Below are 21,720 nucleotides of genomic sequence, written 5' to 3'. Positions count from 1 at the left end.
AGTGCCACTGTGGGAGGCGTATGAGAAACATGGAGTGCGTCTCATACTGTGTGGAAGCTCCAGTGCAGCTTCCAATTGATTGTGAAAGAGCATATTGGGCCTGAGTGTGGAAAGGAACAAAAAGCCTGAACTGTGCCAAGGATACCAGTGCAAAAATTACCCCCTTGGCCAGCCCTTCTCAGCTGCAGCTTCCAGCCGAAGTATGTGGACAATAATACTGACCTAGATTACTGAATTCTTGCAAGCATTCCAGCATGATGATGCATATGAAGTCCTGTTAGCTCCATAATGTATGCAAGAGTTAGGATAAGCTATGGTTAGAGGCAATAGCTTGTAATCTAGGAGACAGAGAACTATAAAGTTGCTCATAAGTGCCTCAGCAGGTCATTGATTACCACTGCTTGGTTAGCACCTAGGAAGTGAGAAATTTGCCCCATGGAGGGCTGTTGTTGCTGTCTTTAATGGTTTTACCAGATATGATGCCTCCGGATGTTTGCGATCCAAGACAGCTTTGTGTGCTGCAATCCACATTTTTTGCAGCTCATCTTGGGAAAAAAAATTTGCAGCTCATTTAGGGAAAAGTACATACCAAAGAGCATTTCTGCAATGTGAAATACTTGTAAAACATCATACTTCTGAAAAAGGACACTGCAGTGGGTATATGCATTGGGGGAAATGTTTATACAAAAAGGACAAGTTTCTGCGTGGATTTTTCTTTTTTAAAAATCAGAAGCCGATGTGGAAACAGGCAGAATGAGTTTGACCTCAAAAGCCCAGCAAGACCAAGATTGACAGATGCATCCATCCATCCCCATGTTTGCCATTTACACCAAAATGAACTTCTCAGTTGCGTCTTCTCTGCATTGCCAACAACCAGCCAGGTTTTCTAACAGTCAGTCTCTGAAAACAAAGTGGCCGAGCACTGAAGTGTATTCTTCACAGCCAAATTGGAAGCCAATTTCTTGCAAGAAGATACATTTTATTTTGGTATAGTGAGAGATCTTTCCGTGGTTATTTAAAGTTTGACTCAAGCAGCACTTTTTGGAGAATAATTTTAATGTAGCAGAAGGGCTTGTAGGTGGCGGCCCACTTTTGCGGCTGCCAGAACTCCTGGCAGCAAATGAGACAGTGAGCACAGTGCTCATTTCCAGAGGCCCATTCCTAAAAGACAGCAGTGTATCTGTTTTTAAGGCATATGGGGCAATATCTCTTCAAGGGGGCAATCCTATCTCTGGTATTTTAAGGAGAAGAACCTCAGTCTTTATTTGGGACCATATTTGAACAATTCACAATTCGTGCTTGTTTCCTGTTCTTTTAAACTATTCAAGAACTTAGATTCTTGGGGTAATGTGCAATACATTAAAACCAAGTGCAAGTATTATAGCAGAATTAAAATCGTACAAAATAAAATCAGAGTAAAACCGGCGGCACAGAATAAAACCATTACGGAATCATAAAACCAAATAAAAACTAGCAGCCAAATAAAAGCACTAAAACAGTTCTTAAAATGCCTGGAGTAATAAAAAATCCATTTAGCATCAGAAAGAGCATGTAATGTTTGCATGAATGTTCTGCCTCGTGTTTCTTGTGTCTACCGGGACTGATTTTCTTAAGAATGGTCATATGGGGGTCTCTTAAAGGATAACAAGGAAGGCTTAAATCTTCACTGTATTTCCTATAGTTCCTATTGCCAGAAGCTGGGAAACAGTCAGCAGTGATGGATATCTCCAGGGGAAGGATCCAGAGGTGCAGTCCTGCCAGTGTAACTTACACTGTGCTAGAAAAATGTGTCCTGCCATTGCTGAATCTCAACACCAAATTGCCACTTTTTCTCACTGCACTACTGACACTGCACAGACATCCGTTTATGTGAGTGCCACATCATTAGAGCTAGTCCTGGGGCTACCCCAAATCTTCTGCTGCCTTGCTCCCACTCAATTATCTAAGGATCATTGGTCACCATCAGCAGAAAACTTGTGGAAAAGCTCCACTTCAGATATGACCCATGTTTATGGATTTTATATAACTGGATGGAGATTGATACTGTCACAGGATCGGGAGAAAGGTTTAAAGTGCAAGTATTGTTTGGGAGTGGAAGAAAATCACATAGTCCAGCAATGCCAGTGCTGTGGATGAAGATCGCAGCCCTGCTGGGATCTCCATCTACCATTGCAAATATTCAAGCTGGGCTTGGTGAAAAAGAGAAAGAATGTCAGCTAGGTGTGAAGCCCATGGAAGTATTGCAGATAAAAGCAACCTCACTAATGGCCGACTTGCATGTAAAAGGATGCATTTGGTTGTGGGCATCTCCCATCAGCAGAAATGCTGCAATGAAACATATGCCTCCTCCTCTGGAGTCTCCCAAAACCCTGTGATCTTCCTTGGAAGACTGGGGAAAACACTGGAACAGTTTTGGGAAGGCATGCAGAGGAGAGAATGGAAGGTCCCGTTGCACAAGTCTAAGTTTGCTTGTGCAGCCTTGGATGACATCTGATGACCGAATGGTTCACTCCATTCCTGCACTATCTGGATGCGTAAGTGCAATCATGACTGCTTTCCGTTAGACAGCTAAATATACTATTAGTTTTCCTTTCATTAGCTTTTTAAAACTTTGCCCCAGTATTTATGAAGCTCCCAAGTGTGGCACATTTTAGCATTTGCTAGGGGAGAAACACAAGTAGAACATCCATTATCCCAACAGTACAACCTTTTGCACTTTGCAGCAAGTATTCCAGAAGATCAGATGTAGCCTGACAGAATTTTTGGTTTGTATGACCTGCTTTTTCCATCCCCAAGAGCCGGCACTGACCAAGGCATTGCATTGAAAAGCTATGCAGAAACAAATTCATTTCAAAGGTCTTTTTCTTTTTCTCTCACCTTTTCTCCCCAGTGACACTTTCTGCTGCAACTCCAGCCTATTTCCGTGGATTCACACTGATTGCTTTGAAAGAAGGCAAAGAGGGAGACAAAGAAGAAGACCATGCGGGAACCTTTCAGGTGAGGAGACGGTTCTTGAGCTCTGGCTGCCGCGATTCTCACCAAATGGCAATTTCCCAGGAGGAAATAAGCTATAGAATCTGCATCCCCTATTTGTGAGCATGTTGGCAGTTCTGTAGTTGCAGGTGTGGTACCGGCTTTGTAGCTCCAGCTAAAGGGCAGAACATATGGAAAATCAATCCCCCGCTGCTTATTACCATGACCTGTAAGTTGACTGTAGAGTTCAGTGAAATGTCACTATGTTCTTATACATTTCTAGTCCAGGTCTGCATATTTGCTTAGAAGGAAGTGTTACTGAGGTCAGTGGAATTTGCATCCAAGTTAAGCATGTGCAAATAGGATACAGGAGATCAGAGGTTGACCATGGTATGCTGCTATTCATAACAAATGCAGTCCAGCTCAAATATTTGGCAATATTGACTTTGTCCAGCAGTCTGTCTCTTTTCCTGCCTGCTCTTCTGCCTAGACTAGCAGAGATCATTTTAGTGTGATGACATTTGGATACTTAACTAGTTCAAACCCAACCATTGCTCTGTGGAAGTAAATCCCGCTTAATTCACTGGGGCTTACTTCCAGGCAAGGGTACTTTAGTGGTGAGCAATTTGTGCTGGGTTGAACTGGGACCCTTCAGTTTTGCAAGCAAATATTAATCATGTGGTTGTTATGCCTTGCCTAATAGTGCATGAACAACACAATGAATAAAAAGCTATGTTCAGGTCTAGGAATATTATTTTGTCTCAGCACTGCTAGAATGCTTACTTCCAGCTGTCACACTGACTCAGCAAGGCCTCTGGTGCTTTTATTAAGTTCCACTGAGTGTCAGAGCCTGTGTTAGATGGAAAACATCTGAGTCCTTTTTGTTCCATTTGGTTATACCCAAAATTATGCGAAAGGACAAAAATTGGCATTATTCTGTAAATGGTTGTACAGCCACCAATGGAGCTACCTCTAATTAAATAATAATAAATTATGGAATGTCTAGTACAATGATTTGCAGAACAGCTTGTGCAATGGCTCGCATAAACACAATCAAAGGATTGGATTTAAGACTTGTGCAAAGGTAAAAATGTGATTTCTTCAAATGCTAGAAGCAGTGAGCTTAGGAGATGACATCGCTGGATACAAGTCATGGTATCTTCAGTGGTGTATGAACCATCACTTTTTCTTTGTTTTCTTTTAAAAATGCTTTTGCAAAGATTTCAACTTTCCTGCTGCAACTTGCCATTTCTATACTGAGAGGAAGTTCACAGGCTACATTCTCTCTGCTCTGCGACCAACGTCACACACAGTAACAATCTCTCTCTCTCTCTCTCTCTCTCTCTCTCTCTCTCTCTCTCTCTCCCCCTCTCTCCCCCCCCCCCTCCTCTCAGGATGCATAATGTTAAAAATATGAACTGACCTTGCTCCTAAGAACAATTGTTGGCAAGATCTAGGGCAAGTTTTGAAAGTGTGAGGACATTTAAAACTACTGCAAGTGCAATGCCAATTTCTCTCTGCTCAGATAAATTGCTGCCATTCAGAACTGCCTTACAAATCCACAGCTGGCCACTGCTGTCTGAGGAAACGGACCCTGGTCATAGATTTCAGATGTCTTCTCTCCCAACAGCAGGATTGGATGTGTGAGTGTGGTATATTTGTTAGGCTGCAAGCACTTGCACAGTGAGATGCTGTAGTGGCATGACTCTGTCTGTCCTGCTGCCCGCACTAAGCCTCTGAGCAAGTCGATATCTCATTTTCTGTTAGGCTCCATGAACATGTACTTGCTTGTTTTATTTGGTTATTTATTTATTGTTATTTATTTATATACCACCCCATCCCCATAGACAGGCAGTTTTCAAGAAATTAAAGCCAACAGTGATTACAAGTTGACTAAAAGCAAAGATATGAAATAAAACTGATCTGAGAACTAACCTGGGAAGGCCTGTTGGAAGAGATGCATCTTTAACTCCCTCTCAAATGTAGCTGTTTGGGATATTGGATGCATCTCTCTCTGCAGACCATTCCAGAGTTTAGAGGCAACCTAAACTCTTCTGAGCAGATGACATTGGCATTTGATGCTGAAATATAAAGTGCAAAACAACATGATGTTTTTTTTTAATTACTGCTAGTCTCTTACATCACCTTCTATGCCCTTTTAGCATCATATCACACCTGGGTCAGCCAGGTCTGTCGTCATTTTCAGGGGCTTTGGTTTTGCTGCCGTCTGAACTGGGAATCACTTCTTATGAAATGCTCTCACTTCAGTGAGCAGAAGCAGCACCGTCCTTGTGGAAGGACAGTGTTGGATCCCTCCTCATATTCCAGCAAGCATGTTCTTTCACTGCCCCTGTTGAAGGCTATGTCCTTTTTTCATTTCAGGCTGGTAAGTGATGCAGGCAGCATCATTTCCATCATGCAGAGAATGACTGGGGCAAAATAAAAATCTTTTCTCTCCATTCCCTCCCTTTTTTACTCAGTGAAGCATTTATAACTTATGCAACTGCTCCAGCAGAAGTGATCCCATAAAAATATATAATCTTCACCTTCATTATGCCTATGATGTTTTTGAAAATTCTGGATCATTTCATTATTCCACAGGAATCTATATTGAGTCATACAGTTGGATGTTTGCTGGAATGTTTGAGCATAGCATGTTGAACAGAAAAAAATGCATTGTTGATGATGACAATATTTTCCACAGTCAATAACATGGACTTTGCAAAACTGAAAAAGGCTTATTATTCTTACATGTTTATCATTACAAACACAATTCTGTGACATCAGTATTTTAGTGGGGGAAATCAAAGGCTTTTTCTGGAGAACTGTTAGGGAACAGATGCTGAAAATAACCTCATTGCCCATATATATATTATCGATTATATAATATTATAATTTTTTATATATATATCGATTCTTTTTCTGCTAGTACAGAGCATATAAACGTATCAAGTGCATTTAGGGTAGAATCCCCACCCTGTAAATCCCTGAACTGGGAGGCTTAAGAGCAGCCTTTCAGAGTGGGAGGGGTGGCAGACGGAGGTCATTTCCTTCCCATACCTCCTGCTCCTGGCTGTTTCATCCATCCATTTGAGGCTCTTCAGAGGGGCAGGAAAGGGACTGCGGAGGACACAGGCTACCTTCTGTCCTTCCCTCTGCTGTCTCCCTCCTTGCTCACCTGCTGGAGTTACTCCTTTTATTCTCCTCTGGCATCACGTTCCCAACATCAGAGAGCAGGCAGTTCTTTCCATGTGTGGCTGTGAGGTGGGAAATGGGGATCAGATTCCCAGCTCCAACCTTGGATCTGGGAACTGAAAGTATCCTATTTGCCGCACCACTGCCCCGATCATATCTAGGGGTCACAGGATTGTTGTCTGAATGTGCAGAAGGTATGTATTATGCTCTTCCCATCAGTAAGTTTTGATATCTTCGTCAGTCTATATACCTCAATAGAATGAAGAGCATATATGTGGGTGTGTGTGTGTCTATAGAATGAAGACACACAGAGCTACTACCCTAAAGGGCAGCCCTGAGTCACTGTTCCCCTGCCCTTCTGTGACAGGGCCACGCAGCACATCTCATGGGGTACTGCCAAGCTGCACACTTATTTCCCTGCTTCACCCCAGGGGCCACGGAGGCCACAGAAACTAAGTGGGGCTTGCTAGGCCCAATGGCACAGGCTGGAAAGAAGAAAGACTGCTCCCCAAAAGGAGATTTTAAAAAGATGTGCATATGATAATTGGTTTATATATATTTATTCTATTTATTTATACAGATCAGATGTGACCTGTTCACAGTCTTCCACACTAGGATGAAAGGCAAATAAATAGAATAGAATTTAAATGGAAATCCATGTCATCCTAGTGTGGAAGACTGTGACCAGATGACATCTGAGCTGTCCCTGCTGTCCAGGAGCTAAATAGTAAAGGGGAACTTCGGAGATCTTGCTTACCTTTCTTGTGTCTATGTATCCTTAAACTGGACTCGAATTAGATTGCCCTTCAAGAAGAGGGTTCTTTCAAGGAGTTGACTGCTCTCTGATAGCTCTTCAAAGTCCTTTATACATTGGGGCACCCTATGGTAGAAAGAAGTGGAGTGAATTACTAGCATATGGTTTAGTGTGACAAGGAAAAGAGACATGAAGCTGTAGTTTCTGGCATCAGCCCTTTCTTGTGGCAACTAATGATGCCCTACGTATACAGAGACAAATCTTTTCTCTGGTCTCTTTTCTAGACTGAAGGGGGTTCCTAAATACGTATGAGGGTAGAAAAGTTACTAAGTGAAGTAGCTTTCAAGAAGTACTTCCTGTATTGTGGGGTAACTGGCATCTCCACAACGCATTCCTTTTCTGTACTGTAATCTATGCAAAAGTAGTTATAAAAGCCTTCCAAATTCTGGCCTCCTGCCTTCTGTAGTTCTTTTTTCTATAAATCAAAACATCCCTGGGACAGAAAAGTACACCAGAATCTCCATAAGAATAGTTTTATGGGGTACTTTTATACCCCCAAATAGGCTACAAACACAGGAATAAAAGAAGGGGCAATAAAGATTCATCTTTTGAAAGCTCTTTTGAAAGCTAAGATTCTTAGTTAAAATAACTGACTAACAGAATTAAAATCTACTAAGGAAAAGCTTTGCTATACTTTTTTAAAAACATTCGGCAGAACTATGGCTATGCAGAGAAAAGGTGAATGGGCCAAGCATTGCGTAGATTTTCTTGTTTTGCATAGCCTGAGGACCCTTAAAATACCTGTTGTTGAGCCCAAAAAAGACATATGAACCTTTTTCTTGCCTGAAGCACTTCCATCTGGGGTCAAAATTATCCAAATGTAAATAATGCTAGTTATTTTGATGACGAATGAACATTGTGGTTCATGATGGATACTTGATTTGGAGCCAGAATTTTGTGCAGAGTATAGAGATTTGCTGAGCAATGGAAGTTGTGTTGTGGGAAGGCATTACACCTCTGTTCATAGAGGGGATGCCATCTAGGTGCCAAAAGAAGGGGTGAGGGGGGGAAAGAGAGCAAGATCTTCATAAAATTAGTATGAGCTGATGTTGTATGATGACAATGATTGAAAACAAAATGCAAGACTCTCACCACAGCAAGGAAGATCTTGCAAACTCAGTATATTTTCCATGTGCGAGCTGATGACTAGCAAAAGGGTTCTGCTCCCCATTCTTGTGATTAGCTATGCTTCAGCTGGACTTGGCCTAGCCCATGGGTCCTCAAACTACAGCCTGTGGGATGGATCTGGCCCCCTGTGGCCATCCATCTGGCCCGCGCCGCTGTTCACCGCCTGCACGCGCGCTTGCTGTGTGGGCAGGGAGGTGGTGGCTTGCTCGCTCGGAGATGGTTTTGGATTTGCTGGGAGATCTCCGAGCGAGCCACTGGCACGTGCGCGCCTGATGCCGCCTTGTGCGTGCCCGATGGCACCTCACTGGCCCATGCCCCCACCTCACTGGCCCACGATGGTCACTGCAGCCTTTCAACTGGCCCCCTATTGAAAAAGTTTGAGGACCGCTGGCCTAGACAAATAGAAGACATGTTTAGGTAGAAGCCATTAATGACCCTTCAAGAAATGCCTTGCAAAGAAAAATATATATAGCTCCAAGCATTAGGAAAAATGTGCACAAATGTGCTTGTGAAAAGCAAGTATTTTCTTACTTTGTTTTTCAAAGTTTGGGCGGAATTGAACTTAAGACTGGAGACCAGACTTCAGGTTGGGAAACTGAGAAACTGAAAGTGAAGTGGACAGGTTTGTGGATCAGTGGTTCCAGCTAAGGTCAGGGTCTCCATTCACTTGTAGGTACAGAATGGAGAGATAATTATGGCTGCCTCAAAGAATTGACTGCAGGGGGATATGAAGCTTCTTCTGTTGTCCTGTAGTTTCTCTGAGCAGAAGGGGCTGGATAACAGAGCATTTGGGCATGAACAAACTGCCAATAGAGGAGAATCGGGTCCTGAGACAGGCATTCTTTCTTTCTGTATATAGTTTCCTATATGACTCTTCTTCACTTTCTGATCAAGAAAGCAAGAACATCCTGCCCTTTCAGGTTTGAAAAGTGACTCCAGGTGTTCCTTTTTTTCTGCTCACCTGCTAAAAAAAGAAGGACTGAGAGTTGTGAAGGTTTCATTTGAGATCCCTTTTTCCTCCCTAGCAATCTCAGGGCAATACAGGAAGTCCCCAGGTAAGTTCAGAAACACTTTTCCCCTCATCAAGAGTGGCTTAGGCCTAAACAAGCAGAAGAAATTGAGAGACAACAAGGAAACGTTATGAAGTGGTAATATTTGAAATGAAAAGTTTGTAAATTTCAATCCAGTAGGCCAGTAAGAATATTCTTCTTGTTTGAGAAGACTAGAAAAAGTTTTGGAATAAGCCATCACACAGATGTTAGCAAGTACAAATTAGTGTGGTTCATTTCCTGTAACTTAATTATAATTTCTCCCTTACAATAAAAAAAAGGTTATTTTCTTCTTTCCACAGTTGGGCGCATTCCCACCATTAATGTCCTATTGCAGCTAATATCCAATTAACTTCCCAGCACTGGCAAGAAAGGGACATTTTTACAAGGGTCTGGACTCCAGGCCTAACTGTGTTTTTAGTGTGAGACCAGCCAGTCAAACACTCCTTTTACTTTGCCGAAGTAGGCAAGAATTTTGAACTTGGATGAGAGTTGGCAGGAAATGGAATTTTCTAAATATCTCCAAATGCTTCATGGATCTCAGTGGAGGGATAATTATTAAGCTATATAATTAGTTTTATTATATGGCTTAGAAGCTGAAATCAGCATTTTAATTGGTAGATGAATATTTCAAAAGTTTTCTGTGAATAGCTAAATTCATATTTTTTGGCATTAAAACAGAACTCATTGTCCTTCCACCTGCAAACACTCTATTAAGTGCTCTGTGTGGAGTTAACACCTGGCCATAATGCCTGCAGTTATGAACGATTTAAGTATCAACTCACTAATGTGTAGTCTTGCATTTCTGTTGCCCTGTGTGCCACTCACCGGATGAAAAGAGAGAGGGTGTACATGCTGCATTGCACTGGTGCCATGTTTCATACCATTTTACAGTGCCACAGTCTGGCAAGTAGCTTTTCCATGAAGTTAGATGACAAGACAAGACACTGGCAGGAAATCCTACCCTTTTGGGGCATGTTTGCCAATGAAGGTTTGTGCCATTGCAGTTTACCTGGCTTCCTGAGTGCAGTATGCAGAGCTGAGGCATCCTCTTGGGTGGATCCATAGCTTAGTGGTAGAGCAGCTTCTTTATATGTGGAAGGTTCCAGGTTCAATCTCCAGGTGACTCCAACTTGAGAAACACTGGAGAATCACGGCCAGTTACTGATTACAATATTGGGTTAGAGAGACCATTGATACAAAGCAGCTTGCTGTGTTCTCAGCCAATCCAGCAATGCTTCATCCTATTATGCTAATAGCACCAGCCTAAGTAGTTGCATCTCTGAACTATCACCTGCGCTGCACAGTTGTACAATACAAGGGGGCTTTCTCAGTGTGGATTTGGGGGCAAGGCATGGGTGGGAGTAGGGAAGAGGAAGCTGCTGGGCAGCAATAGCCCCTTAGGTGGCACTTTCAGGGACATTCCCTGGCTCTTGCTTCCGTGTTTTGACGCCAGTGATGCTGATGGGGCAGTTTGTATTTGCATGTACATACTCTTTTAAGTCAGCCTTGCCCCAACCTGGCACCCACCAGCCACATATCTGGAGGTCCAGTCTCCCCTCACCCCTTGCTCCTTCCAAGCAGATCAAGACAAGAGCCCTCAAACTACAGTCTTTATTATGTTAAAGTGGATCAGCCAGGCTGGCTTAGTGACACAGAAGGAGTTGGTTCCTCTATCTGACTAGTAGGAAGAGTTTTCTGATGTCCAGCTGAAATCTGCCTTCTTGTAACTTAAGCACATTATCTCAGTGTTTGAAAATAGTAGGTCATGCCCCTCTCCTGTGTGGCAACCCCTTAGGGTTCCACTCAGTCTTCTCAGTGCTGAGCATACCTCTTTTTTCCAATCTTTCATTACTGGCCTTAGTTCATCATCTCTGCTCTCCCCCTCCCCATTAATACCTCCCTTCAGTTTGGTGAAGAACAATTGATGAGCTCTGTTTGAGTGTGGCCTCTAGCAGGCTGTTGATCCACCTAATCGTATTGCTATCCAGCCCACCCTTAACTGGCTTGCCAAGAGAAGATCATGAGGCATTTTGTCAAATGCTTTCCTGCAGTCAAGATATATTCTGTCTGCAACATTCCCACAATCTACCAAAGAACTTGCCTGATCCAAAAGTGAAATTCACAACTGGCATGACTTCTTGGCATGACTTCTTGGCTTCCAGTGATTTTTGTATGAGTATCAAGATGCCTACAGTCAAGCACTTCATAATCGGTCCTGTGGTCTTCCCAGGTATTCATCTCAAGATGGTTGGTCTGTAATTCACCAGATCTTTCTTGTAACCCTTCTTTGAAAGACAGGGACCATATTTGCTCTCCTCCAGTCCTCTGGAAATTCACCTATCCTCCAGGGTTTCTCAAAGAAGATAAATTGAGCGATTGCATCCATCTGCTGGCTGCTTCAGCACTCTAGAATGCAGTTCATCTGGGCCTGGAAACCTGACCTCATTCAAGCATCTTGGGTGTTCTCTAACCACCTCTGTGTCAGTCTCAAGCAGCACTCCTACTCCGTTAGCATAATTGTCACACTTGCCAGGTAGGGAAGACTATCAGGAGAACACTGAGCCAAACAGGAATCAGGCAATTCTGCTTTTTCTTGTCACCATTCAGGCTTTTGCTGTCTTAGCTGAGCAGCTGGTCTATCATTACTTTTGCCCTCGTTTTACTTGGAACATTTCTGAAGAAGTTCTTTTTCTTATTCTTAGCTTTCCTCGCCAAACTCAGCTCATTCTGAGCTTCAGCATTCCTGACACCATCTCTGCAATTCCAGGCTAGCATGACTCCTCCCCACCTCTTTTATGCCTTCTGTTCTTTTTGAACAAGCTGCTCTTTAATTGCTCTGTGGCACTCATGGGAATCATCCCACCAAGTCTGATGAAGTCATATTTACCTTCCTGACTCAAGAGTTCAAACTCACCCTGTTCTTTTCTCCTATCACATACACTGAGCATTAGCAAAAAGTCATATAAAGCCATGAACTTTATGCTCCAGTGACATCCCTGCATTTTTGTTAAGAAGTTTAACAGGTCCTCCTACAGCTTCTCTCCCAGTTTTTGCTACTGTATGTGAACCTTCATCTTTTGTCCTCTGGGCTTGCATCGCTTTCCATTTACAGATCATTTAAAGACACTAATTTTTGGGTTTGAGACTGATGTGTTGACACTTCATGTCCTGTTCTTAGCTCTGCATGAAGCACAACTTCTACTTTGCATTAAGCAATTTATTTATTTACTCACAACACGTTTATTTCAATTTGGATTCCAGTTTGGAAATTTCAGAGCAGTGTGCAGTTAAAGAAAAAATTAATAAAACTATCTGTTAAAGACAAAATCAATACAACTGTGATAGATTAGATCAGGAAGAAAAGTGTTTTCGGGAAGCTCTGGAAGCAATACAGTCTTGGCACCTGCCTGACTTTGGGAGGCAGCGAGTTCCAAAGAAATGGAGTTACTCCACTGTTCTCCAGCTGAAATTCAGACATTCAGACTTTGATCTCTTTGGTACCAGCAACGACATCCCATCTAATGACCTCAGAGACAAGGCAGGAGGAAGGAAGAGTGAGGTACCTCGGTCCCAAGTTGTTTAGGGCTTTATACCTATGCAAAACCTGAAACCTGGACTGGTAATAATGAGGCCATCAGTGCAGCTGCCTCAACACGCACAGGCTGAGTGCTAAGCATTTGCGGTTGTTAGTCAAAATTTCTGCTCTGGATTTCCAACTAGCTGCCACATCTGTTCCTGCTTGGGATTTTATAAAGGGAAATTCAGCAATAGTTTGTATGGTGTTATGAAAGAGTGAGCCATGGATTCAAGATAAATAAATTCCTATCATTGCCTACAAACATATTCTGCTATAATTGAACAATGTCTTCTCTTTGAAACGAAGTAGCACATGAATCTCAGAAATTGTGTGAGAGCAGGTCAACATGAAACAAAGAAAAACCCAGAAAAAACTACAAACAGGCCCTAAGGAGTTTACTTGCTGATGTAACAATGCTTGCGTTTTCCTCTGATTCTTTGATGGAAGTGACCTAGTCCAAATCCTTCATTACACCCTACTCTTAAACAGGACTAGTCCACCCTTGATTTTATTTCCCACTTAATGTAACTTGAATGTATTGAAATCTAGTTTCTTAGTCAAGAGTCAAAAGAAAAATAAGATCTGGAACAAGAACTTGCATGAAACAAGGCAAAACATGGAGCTTTACTGAGCCAGGGAGAGTCTTAAGAGAGCAGCAGTTCTGCCTGGGCACTATTTACAGGGGTCAAGGAAATCACAGAGCCAGTCAGGAGCTTGAGTCCAACATTGCTGAATCCAGCATACCATGAACACCTAGTTCACACTATTCCTATTTGTTAATGGTGAATGTGTAGAAATGCTGGCCCCTTGCACCACTCTGTGCAATGTATACATTGTGTGAAGGAGGGCAGGCCGTGTGTAGGTGGGGTGCAGCCAAGCTAGTTTCTCTTGCTCCCCATCATTTGCTCCCCCATCCAAAAGTTCTGTGCCCCAGTATACATGATGTTGGTATTGCATGGGGGAGTATGCACATACATTAATCCATATGCACAATGCTTGCAATTTCTAAATTGCTCGAGAGAAAGGAGGCCTGGTCATACATGGGAGACCTTGAGAAAGGAGGCCTGGGAAGTGGTCATATATAAAAGTGTGTGTATATGAGTGCTGCCTGATAGGCGCATTAGCTACCCAAATATATAGAACTGCTTCATTAGGGTTTGTGTGACTTGAGCATGCATGTGTGGCTTAAATCTATATAAACTCTTGTGTCTCAAGTTCTAGATAAAATCATGGCACGGGTCTTCACTGTATTGTAAGTAGTGGACTTAAGTGGAGAAACACAAGACTGTGCTGAGTTTTCACGTACAGAAATAAGGAGGTCACCTCCCTCTGTGTGTGTGCATGCATGTGCGTGTGTGTGCATGCTTGTGTTGCAGCTGCAGGATTTATGTTCTGCTTTTGAAAACTATGGCAGCAGCTTCCTCCTAAGGGAATCTAGGTCAGCTAGGGATTTAGGTGTGCCAAGTGATGATGTCACATCATGTATCCAACCAGATCTGGCTATATGATAACATCATGAAGACACTTTACATAGAGGGCAGGAAGCTTTGCACACTCTTTGAACAGGCGTTCCAAAAACAGTGCAAAGCCAGTCAGCTGTGTGTATGGAATGATGCCACAGAGCAAAATAAGACTGTGAGCAGTGCTCCTAATGTTTTCACCCATGATACGTACAGTCCACCCGAGTAATCCTTGAAATGGTCTTTATATTTTACATTTTATGTTATTTTACAGAGAGGATGGGCATCAGAATGAAATGATTTTCTTGCCAAATGTTAATGCTCACCAGAAGAACATAACTGCAGCTGAAAGAGATGAGTGAAATACAGGAATTATATAAAAAGTTACTATCACTTTTGAAAATGACCTTCAAAAATAGTAGAACAGAACAAAAAGCCTATCTCCCAAGTTGCTTAAGATAATCTGCACAAGGTTTCCATGCTAATCATCTGAAGTGGCTGTTGTCAGTTGAGACGTCTTGAGTGGTTGTTGGACAATGCTGCAGATCTGCTGCGAAACATGAGAAAGGGAAGATCAAGGAAAATAATCTGCCAAATTGCAATCATTCTGCACACTGTTACAAAGGCAGGTGCAGTAAACAAACCAACCATCTTCTTTTACTGTAGCCCTCTTCTCTTTAAACGCAAAGGAAGGGCAGCACAGGTGTCCTCCTGCCTGCCACTGCAGCTGTCCCCCTGCACAAGTGGAGAGCACCAGGAGAGCTTCCTGCATTCATGGAGGTGACCCACACCATTAAGAACCCTGAGGAAACATGGCCCTTACTCTCAGGGGGATTCTCTGAAGGAACAGGAGGCTCTGTGGCTCAGATGTGCAGGCTAGAGTACCGCAGAGTAAGAAGGAGAGGGAGCAGGTGAAGAAGAGAGCTTCCTCTTTCTGTAGGGCTCTTGATGCAATCCCAAACCCTGGATAATAAGTTTGAGATGTGCGGTAATCCTTTTTTGGGGGTGGGAAATATCGAATTCCTTGGACTCTGCTCCATAGACTACGGGCTGCTTTGTGGTGTCTGATGTTGTGCCGGTCCAAGTTCCTGGTGAGTGTGCCTGATGTTCACATGATGCTCGCCAGGGATCAAACCCCATGTGGATGCTGCAGAACTAGCATCCCTCTTCTGTGCCATGTGCAGCAGCTTTGTGCCATATGTGATGCAGCACTTGATGTGGAGGGGGGTTGCTGGTTGTGCAACCTTCATTTGTGGGTGTTGGTGGACTTGTTGGTTCTGCTCATTTTCTAAGACCAGGCTGAGCATGAAAGGAAGCCTGTGAACACCAAAGGACAGATTTCATGGAGCTTCATTGCAACCCTAGTTCTGGATCGTGCGGTAGATCCCTTGGGCAGAGGATGCTCACCTCTTCACAAACTCTCCTCTAGATGTTCAGCAAGAAAACAGCAACTACAGAAGGGGTGGGGTTGGCATCTTCTCCGTCTTCGTATGTTTCAGTAAGATGCTTAATTACACCTGTATAGTACTATAATAGCTACGTAAATATGAATGCGCAAGTCTGTAGATTAGCCATTTCTCATGAGTGCCCTGATATGATGGGAAAGCTATCATCATGCTACTGATAAAGCTGAGTTTTTGGCACTTGCCAAAGCTAGCATATCTACTTCTGTGTTAGATCACTGATTTTGATGTGTTCTATAGAACTCATTTGGGCCTTGAGGGCCTTTTTTTGCTGATTTGCTTTTATGCGTTCCGTAATTCAGCAGATCTGGTCAGCCATCATTAATCATAAATCAAGGAGGTCTTGATCTTTTAAATAGCCCAGCTGTTAAATCATCTGTGTAGACTATGCAGAAGCTAAAAAAGACTTTAACTTCTTCATTAGCTTTGTCCTTCTTGCTACTTCCATGCTTGTTAGAGATTAAAGACTCCCTACTTAAGTTAATGTCCAAAGATAGCTGGAAATGTGGATGTTTTTCCACAAAAACATTTGGGAGGACCAACAGTGTTATTGCAATAATTCTGAAAATGGCTTTTTAAATATGTTAAAAAAAATTATTTATTTATTTATTTATTAAAACATTTCTATGCCGCCCCTTGCCGAAGCCTTGGGGCGGCTCACAACACAAAATAAAATACAATAAAATACAAAAATAACAATATAAAATTAACAATATAAAATAAATAACAATATAAAAGAAGTCGCCTGTGATCATCTTGTTCCAATGTAAGTAAAACTGGTTTTGGTTTTCTTTGAGGACCTTTTAATCCAAAATCATTTGACTTGAGAGATGGTGGTGTGGTGGTTACTGTTTTGGGCTGGGGCTCAGAAGTATGGTTGGGATGAAACCTATTGGAATCCATCCTGAGGCTCCATGTCACACTCAGCCCAGTCTTCCAAAGTGAACCTGACCAAGAGGAAGCCTGCAAATGCTTGAGGGATCTCAGTTGCACAACCAGCCATCTTCTGCTATGGTGGCTGCAGCAGCTAGTGCAGAAGAAGGACACTGCTTGAGCAGCAGTTGTGGGCAGGAAGCCCCTGGCAAGCCCCTTGCGAGTCAACCTTGCTTTGGTGCCAGTTGTAGCTGCTCGCATAGTTGCCGTTTATGGCTCGGGAGAGAGGTGCTGCTTGCTCACCATGTGGGACTAGGTTCCTGGTGTGCGTCCATGAATCCAGGGTGTGGATTTGCTCATCAGGAACTTGGACACAGAGGTTCCGAGTCTGGGGAGTTGAACCCTGGGAATCTGATAGATCCCCACCTCTAGACAGATTTGTTACACATCCCTACTTGGAAAATCTGAATTCTAGTCCCCACTTGGCCATGAAGCTGTCTGTGTAACTTTGGGTCAGTCACAGACTCTCAGCCTAACCTACATCACTGATTATTGTAAACATAAAATGGAGAAAAGGATTATGTAACCTTCCTTAGGTTCCTTGAAGGAAAAAGACAGGTCAATCAATCAATCAGCCAAGTAAACGATGGAACAGACAGAAAGCTCCCTTTCCAAACAACAGTGAAGATTGTTCAGGTTTTTTAATATACATCAACCATAGCCAATGAGCCGGCTGGTGCTGGAGGTCAGACTAGATGGTGCGGGAGACCCCTTTTGACTCGCTCTGTTTCTGTTTCTGTGTTTCTATATTTTCAGAATATAGCCACTTGCTGCACTCAGAGCTATTTCATGAGCTCCACCAAGCTCCCATGGTTCCTTTTCTCTCTTTAACAGCCCAATCCAATAACAAACTCCTACATAAGTTTTTGGATAGGTTACTAAATAAAAACCAGACTATCCTATTTAGGATAGGATTTTCTCCCTGTTTGTTAAAATGACCAGAGCGCTAGGCATTGCACATGGCTGCCATTCAAAATGAGCAACTGGATAATATAGATATAAGCAAACATTCCTGTAGGGTGGCTAAACGGAGAGATTTTGCTTGGCAAGCTTAGCGATCCCAGTTGACCTCTCGGGTCAAGTTGAATGGTTGACTATTTCTCTATCTTTAAGGAAACCAGAATCTATTTATAGCCAAGCCATTATATTACTGGCATATGGTCACTGCCTGCTTGGCTTAGATTTGCATCTCGTCCTTTTTGTCATCTCCAGCTGATAGTCTTCAGGATGTGCATGTGTAGAGTTTGACCCTTGGATATGCCATATTGTATTTGGCTCCATTCCATTTCCCATTTTCTTAGCCTGTGAAGTTACTCAGTTTGTCCTGCAACATGTCCTAATCCTCCCATGTATTAGCCACATGTTCTGTCTTGATCTAATCAGCAGATTTCATCTGCGTGCTCCTATTTCACTCTTCAGTGTCTCTAATGAAATATTGATTAGCATGTGTCCTAAGCCTGATCTTTGAGGAGCTGCACTGGCTGTTCTCAACCCGTTGAAAAGCTCGTCTCTTAGTGCAAGCCTGTGATGTTATGTCATCATTTCTTTGTCCATCGCACAGCGTGCGCAGTGCTACCCATCTTCCCAGCTGACTTTGCAGGGTCAGCTGCATGACTCCTGGGAGGAGGCGGAAAGGGGAACTCAGCAGCTCTTTCAAAATTGACCCAGGGAATTAGATGATCATAGATGGGAAGTTAAACACAAAATCCACAAAATACAGTGCCTGATTCTGCCTCATCTTGGAAGCTTAAGCAGGGTTAGGCCTGCTTAGAAGGTGGATGAGGGCCTTGCGTCCTGCACTGAGCAGGGAGGGTTGGAGCTGATGGCCTTCTAGGCCCCTTCCGATGGTATGATTCTGTCTATGATTCCCTTTTCAGTTTTGCTTGATGGGAGGAGAGGAATGAATCAACAGCCCCCTGCTTGCGTCTTCCTGTAGCCATGGAAACATTTCACATGAGCAAACGCCCTGGACGGCCTGGGTGCTGCTTCGTGTGGGGAGCCTCCAAGAAGGCAGGGGCCCTGCTGCCAAAAGCACCTGCTGCACAAGTACAAGCGATGGAAATGCTTGACGTGGGCAAGGTGCCTCGCACATCCCTTCTCTGAAGCCAGTAGGCCGAATGCCCACTTGGGGCTTTCAGTGTTGCGAATGCAACACTTCCACAAGTGTCTGTTTGGGAGAATAAAGTATAATTATAGGTCTGTTATATAAGGGTGAGTTGGCTGAATCACATTCTGCCACTACATCCAGAAAGTGGGGGGGGGGGGCAGTAATTTTTATGGCTTATATTGAGAAAACAGCTTAACAGACTGGTTTTTGCAGTTTATAAAAGGCGGATTTGAGGATGATCCTTGCCAGTGTTGAAGTAGAAAGGCAAGAAATTGCTTATTCATGTTTGCTTCATTCACTTTTAGGAGTGCAGTTTGACAGGTGTTTTCTCCCCCCCCCCCCCCCCCATTACATGACATTTAGTTTGTAGTAACATTCTTGTCTCGTACATTTTTATGCTAGGTCCTGGCAGTAGCACGTAATATAACCCGACTTTATCCACCAGCAAACCTGTGTGTGGAGGAAACAATGGGACAAGAGTTCATGCATACAGCAGTACATGAGAAAGGAGGATGCTTATCCCAAAGAGTGTGCAGTTCTTCCAGCCCGCAAGGATCTCTCTTCACCAGAAGTAGCAGAGTATAAAACAAATAAAAGGGATTTATTTAGCGAAAGATTAAAAATGGTGGATAAAATGAACATGCAAATAAATACTTGATTTAAAGTAATAAAACGGAATGAACAAAATCCAATGTTCCAAAAAGGGGGGCGGGGTATCCTAAAAGCTGCCAGTAGCTGCCCAGGACTTGGAGGTAATTGTAGGCCTCAGTTATTGAGAGTTGGTTATTAAGCCACTGTTGCCTTGTCAGAGCCGAATGCTGCTGCTCCTCCTAGGAAGGAGGAGAAATTCATTGCAGTTTCTTCTTGATCAGGATTTTGCCCAGTTCTCACCTTTCAATATGCAATCTGCCATCAAAACCTGTACATTTCAGAGCTGGCTGTGTGATTTGCTGATTCGCACCATCCCCCAGAATGCACACATTTCAAAAACAAGTGTACTTCAAAATTAGCAGCATTCAAAATTACACATAATGCATTTGTACACTCAGGAAAATATATGTTGAAATTTACATGAATTTTATTGTAAAAAGAAAAAAAAAGCTCACCAATCAGAATGAGCTTTGAGAAAGAATTTGAAGAACTCTGACAAGCTCAGGGTTTGCTCATTTGGACATCCCTTGTGCTTCTCCCTTTCCTGGTTTTTACTCAACCTCCATGTGATTCTGCCTCCATCTTTCGCTCATCACAGTTTCCTGAAAACCTTTCTTCCAGATTTATCTCCTCTCAGAATCACTTTTGGGGTTTAAAATACTCTCTGCCAAATGATATTAATGTCTTGAAAGCAAATATGATTGATGTCTACTAACCGAACTGGACCAAGCCTCTAGCACTGTAGGTACTGCCTGCTCAAAATACTGAAGAACCTTTCCATTTAACATGCTGTGTTAGGAGCTTTCTATGTTCATCCAAGTCCCGTGATGCTGAGAAAGCACAGCTTTTAAGGGACATGCTTTTAGCACTCGTCTTTTATGATGTGGTTAGTTCCAGTTTGCCACTGCTTTGTATGTGTATGGCTGGCACTGGGAGAAGAGTGGACCCAAACCTCAGGGTCAGTGGTCCATCTGCTGATGTGGAGTCTATGCAACTGAAGCCAACAAGCAGCTGATGCTGCCATTCCATGTTTCGAGGACTCAACTGGCAAGTGATGCCATTCCCTCAGCAAGATAGTACTGGAAGGGCCCTCACATACCAAGTCTTTCACATAATAGTTGGTCCCAGAGGGTATTAGGTAAGCCAGTAACTCCTCCCCTGTTATACAGATTACTAAGATAATACATGTGAAACGCTTTGGATATTTGAAACAGCAAGAATAATAACTACATCTCCTTTACCCAGAAACCTAATTACCTTCCTTAAGACATTGGCTCAGTTTGATGGTGCAAAATAGATCTGCCAGGATACTGTCGGGAACTGGTTGTTATTCTCACATAACGCCAGACCTCTATCAGCTCCACTGACTTCCCATTGAAGTCCAGGCTCAATTCAAGGTGCTGGTTATTACCTATAAAGCCCTAAACGGCTTGGGACCAGGATACCTAAAGGAACACCCTTTCCCTGTATGCTCTCCTGCCCCCTAAGCTCGGCAGCAGAGGCTCTCCTCTGGGAAGCCTCTTTGAAAGAGCTCAGGAGACAGAGTACTCAGAGGAGAGCTTTCTCTGCGGTGGTGCGCCGACTAGGGAATGCGCTCCCTAGAGAGGTCCGCCAGGCACCATCATCATATGCTTTTTGGCGCCAGGTCAACACTTTTTTATTTGATCAATATTTTAACATAAAGTAATGTTAATTGTACTAGGTTTATTTATTTTAAATAGTTTTATGCTCAGTTGTGGAATAGTTAATTTATTTTATTTAGGTTTTAAAGTAATGTAAGCCTTCCAGAGACAACTGTGATGAACGGCCTACAAATTTTCTAAATAAATAAATGTAAGTTATGGAGTGGCATCTGGTGGCAGTGAGTTCATTGGAATTCATTGGAGTTCATTCCTCCTTTTTTGGTACCCCCCCAAACCACCCAAGCATGCAGTATGGAATTTCATGGGACCCTGAATAGAGTGGTCTGTGCTGTGTGTGGGGGTGCATCCCCAAATAGGGCAGTGGCACCTACCATAGATGGAGCTCCCCACTGGCAGCAGGCACCTCTGCTTGATTTTCAGGAATACCCTAATGGTTTGCCAGTTTGTGAATGAGAGTGTAGGAGTGCAAGACTCCCTTCCTTGTGTCATGAAGCTCCCACTTCTTAGAGCCAAATCGTTGTTAGATGAGTTCAGATCTTAGCTTATCTGCAAACCAGAATCACAGCAGTTTGGAATTCTGATTTGTGAACAGACTATGGTTTGAGCATACCCTTGTTTGCTACATTTGGATGCAGCATCAAATTGCAGAATAGAAGGAAGGAAAGAAGGAAGGAAGGAAGGAAAATAAGCGACTCAGCTGCATGTTTGCTCATCCTTGTATTTG

General features: G+C 43.0%; 1 protein-coding gene across 1 annotated transcript in view; it reads left to right on the top strand.

Moving 5' to 3' along the window:
* Positions 1-21,720, top strand: part of SPON1 (spondin 1) — a 339,096-nt gene that overhangs the window by 13,479 nt on the left and 303,897 nt on the right. Inside the window, exon 2 of the mRNA XM_044425965.1 lies at positions 2,891-2,997. Within this exon, the coding sequence (XP_044281900.1) occupies positions 2,891-2,997 (107 nt within the window). The remainder of the gene's footprint in view (positions 1-2,890; positions 2,998-21,720) is intronic.

Source organism: Varanus komodoensis, unplaced genomic scaffold, assembly GCF_004798865.1.
Source record: "Varanus komodoensis strain SLA01 unplaced genomic scaffold, ASM479886v1 scaffold16, whole genome shotgun sequence".
NCBI classification, from domain to species: domain Eukaryota; kingdom Metazoa; phylum Chordata; class Lepidosauria; order Squamata; family Varanidae; genus Varanus; species Varanus komodoensis.
The sequence above is the reverse complement of the archived record's forward strand: the minus strand, read 5'-3'. Positions and strand labels throughout refer to the sequence as shown.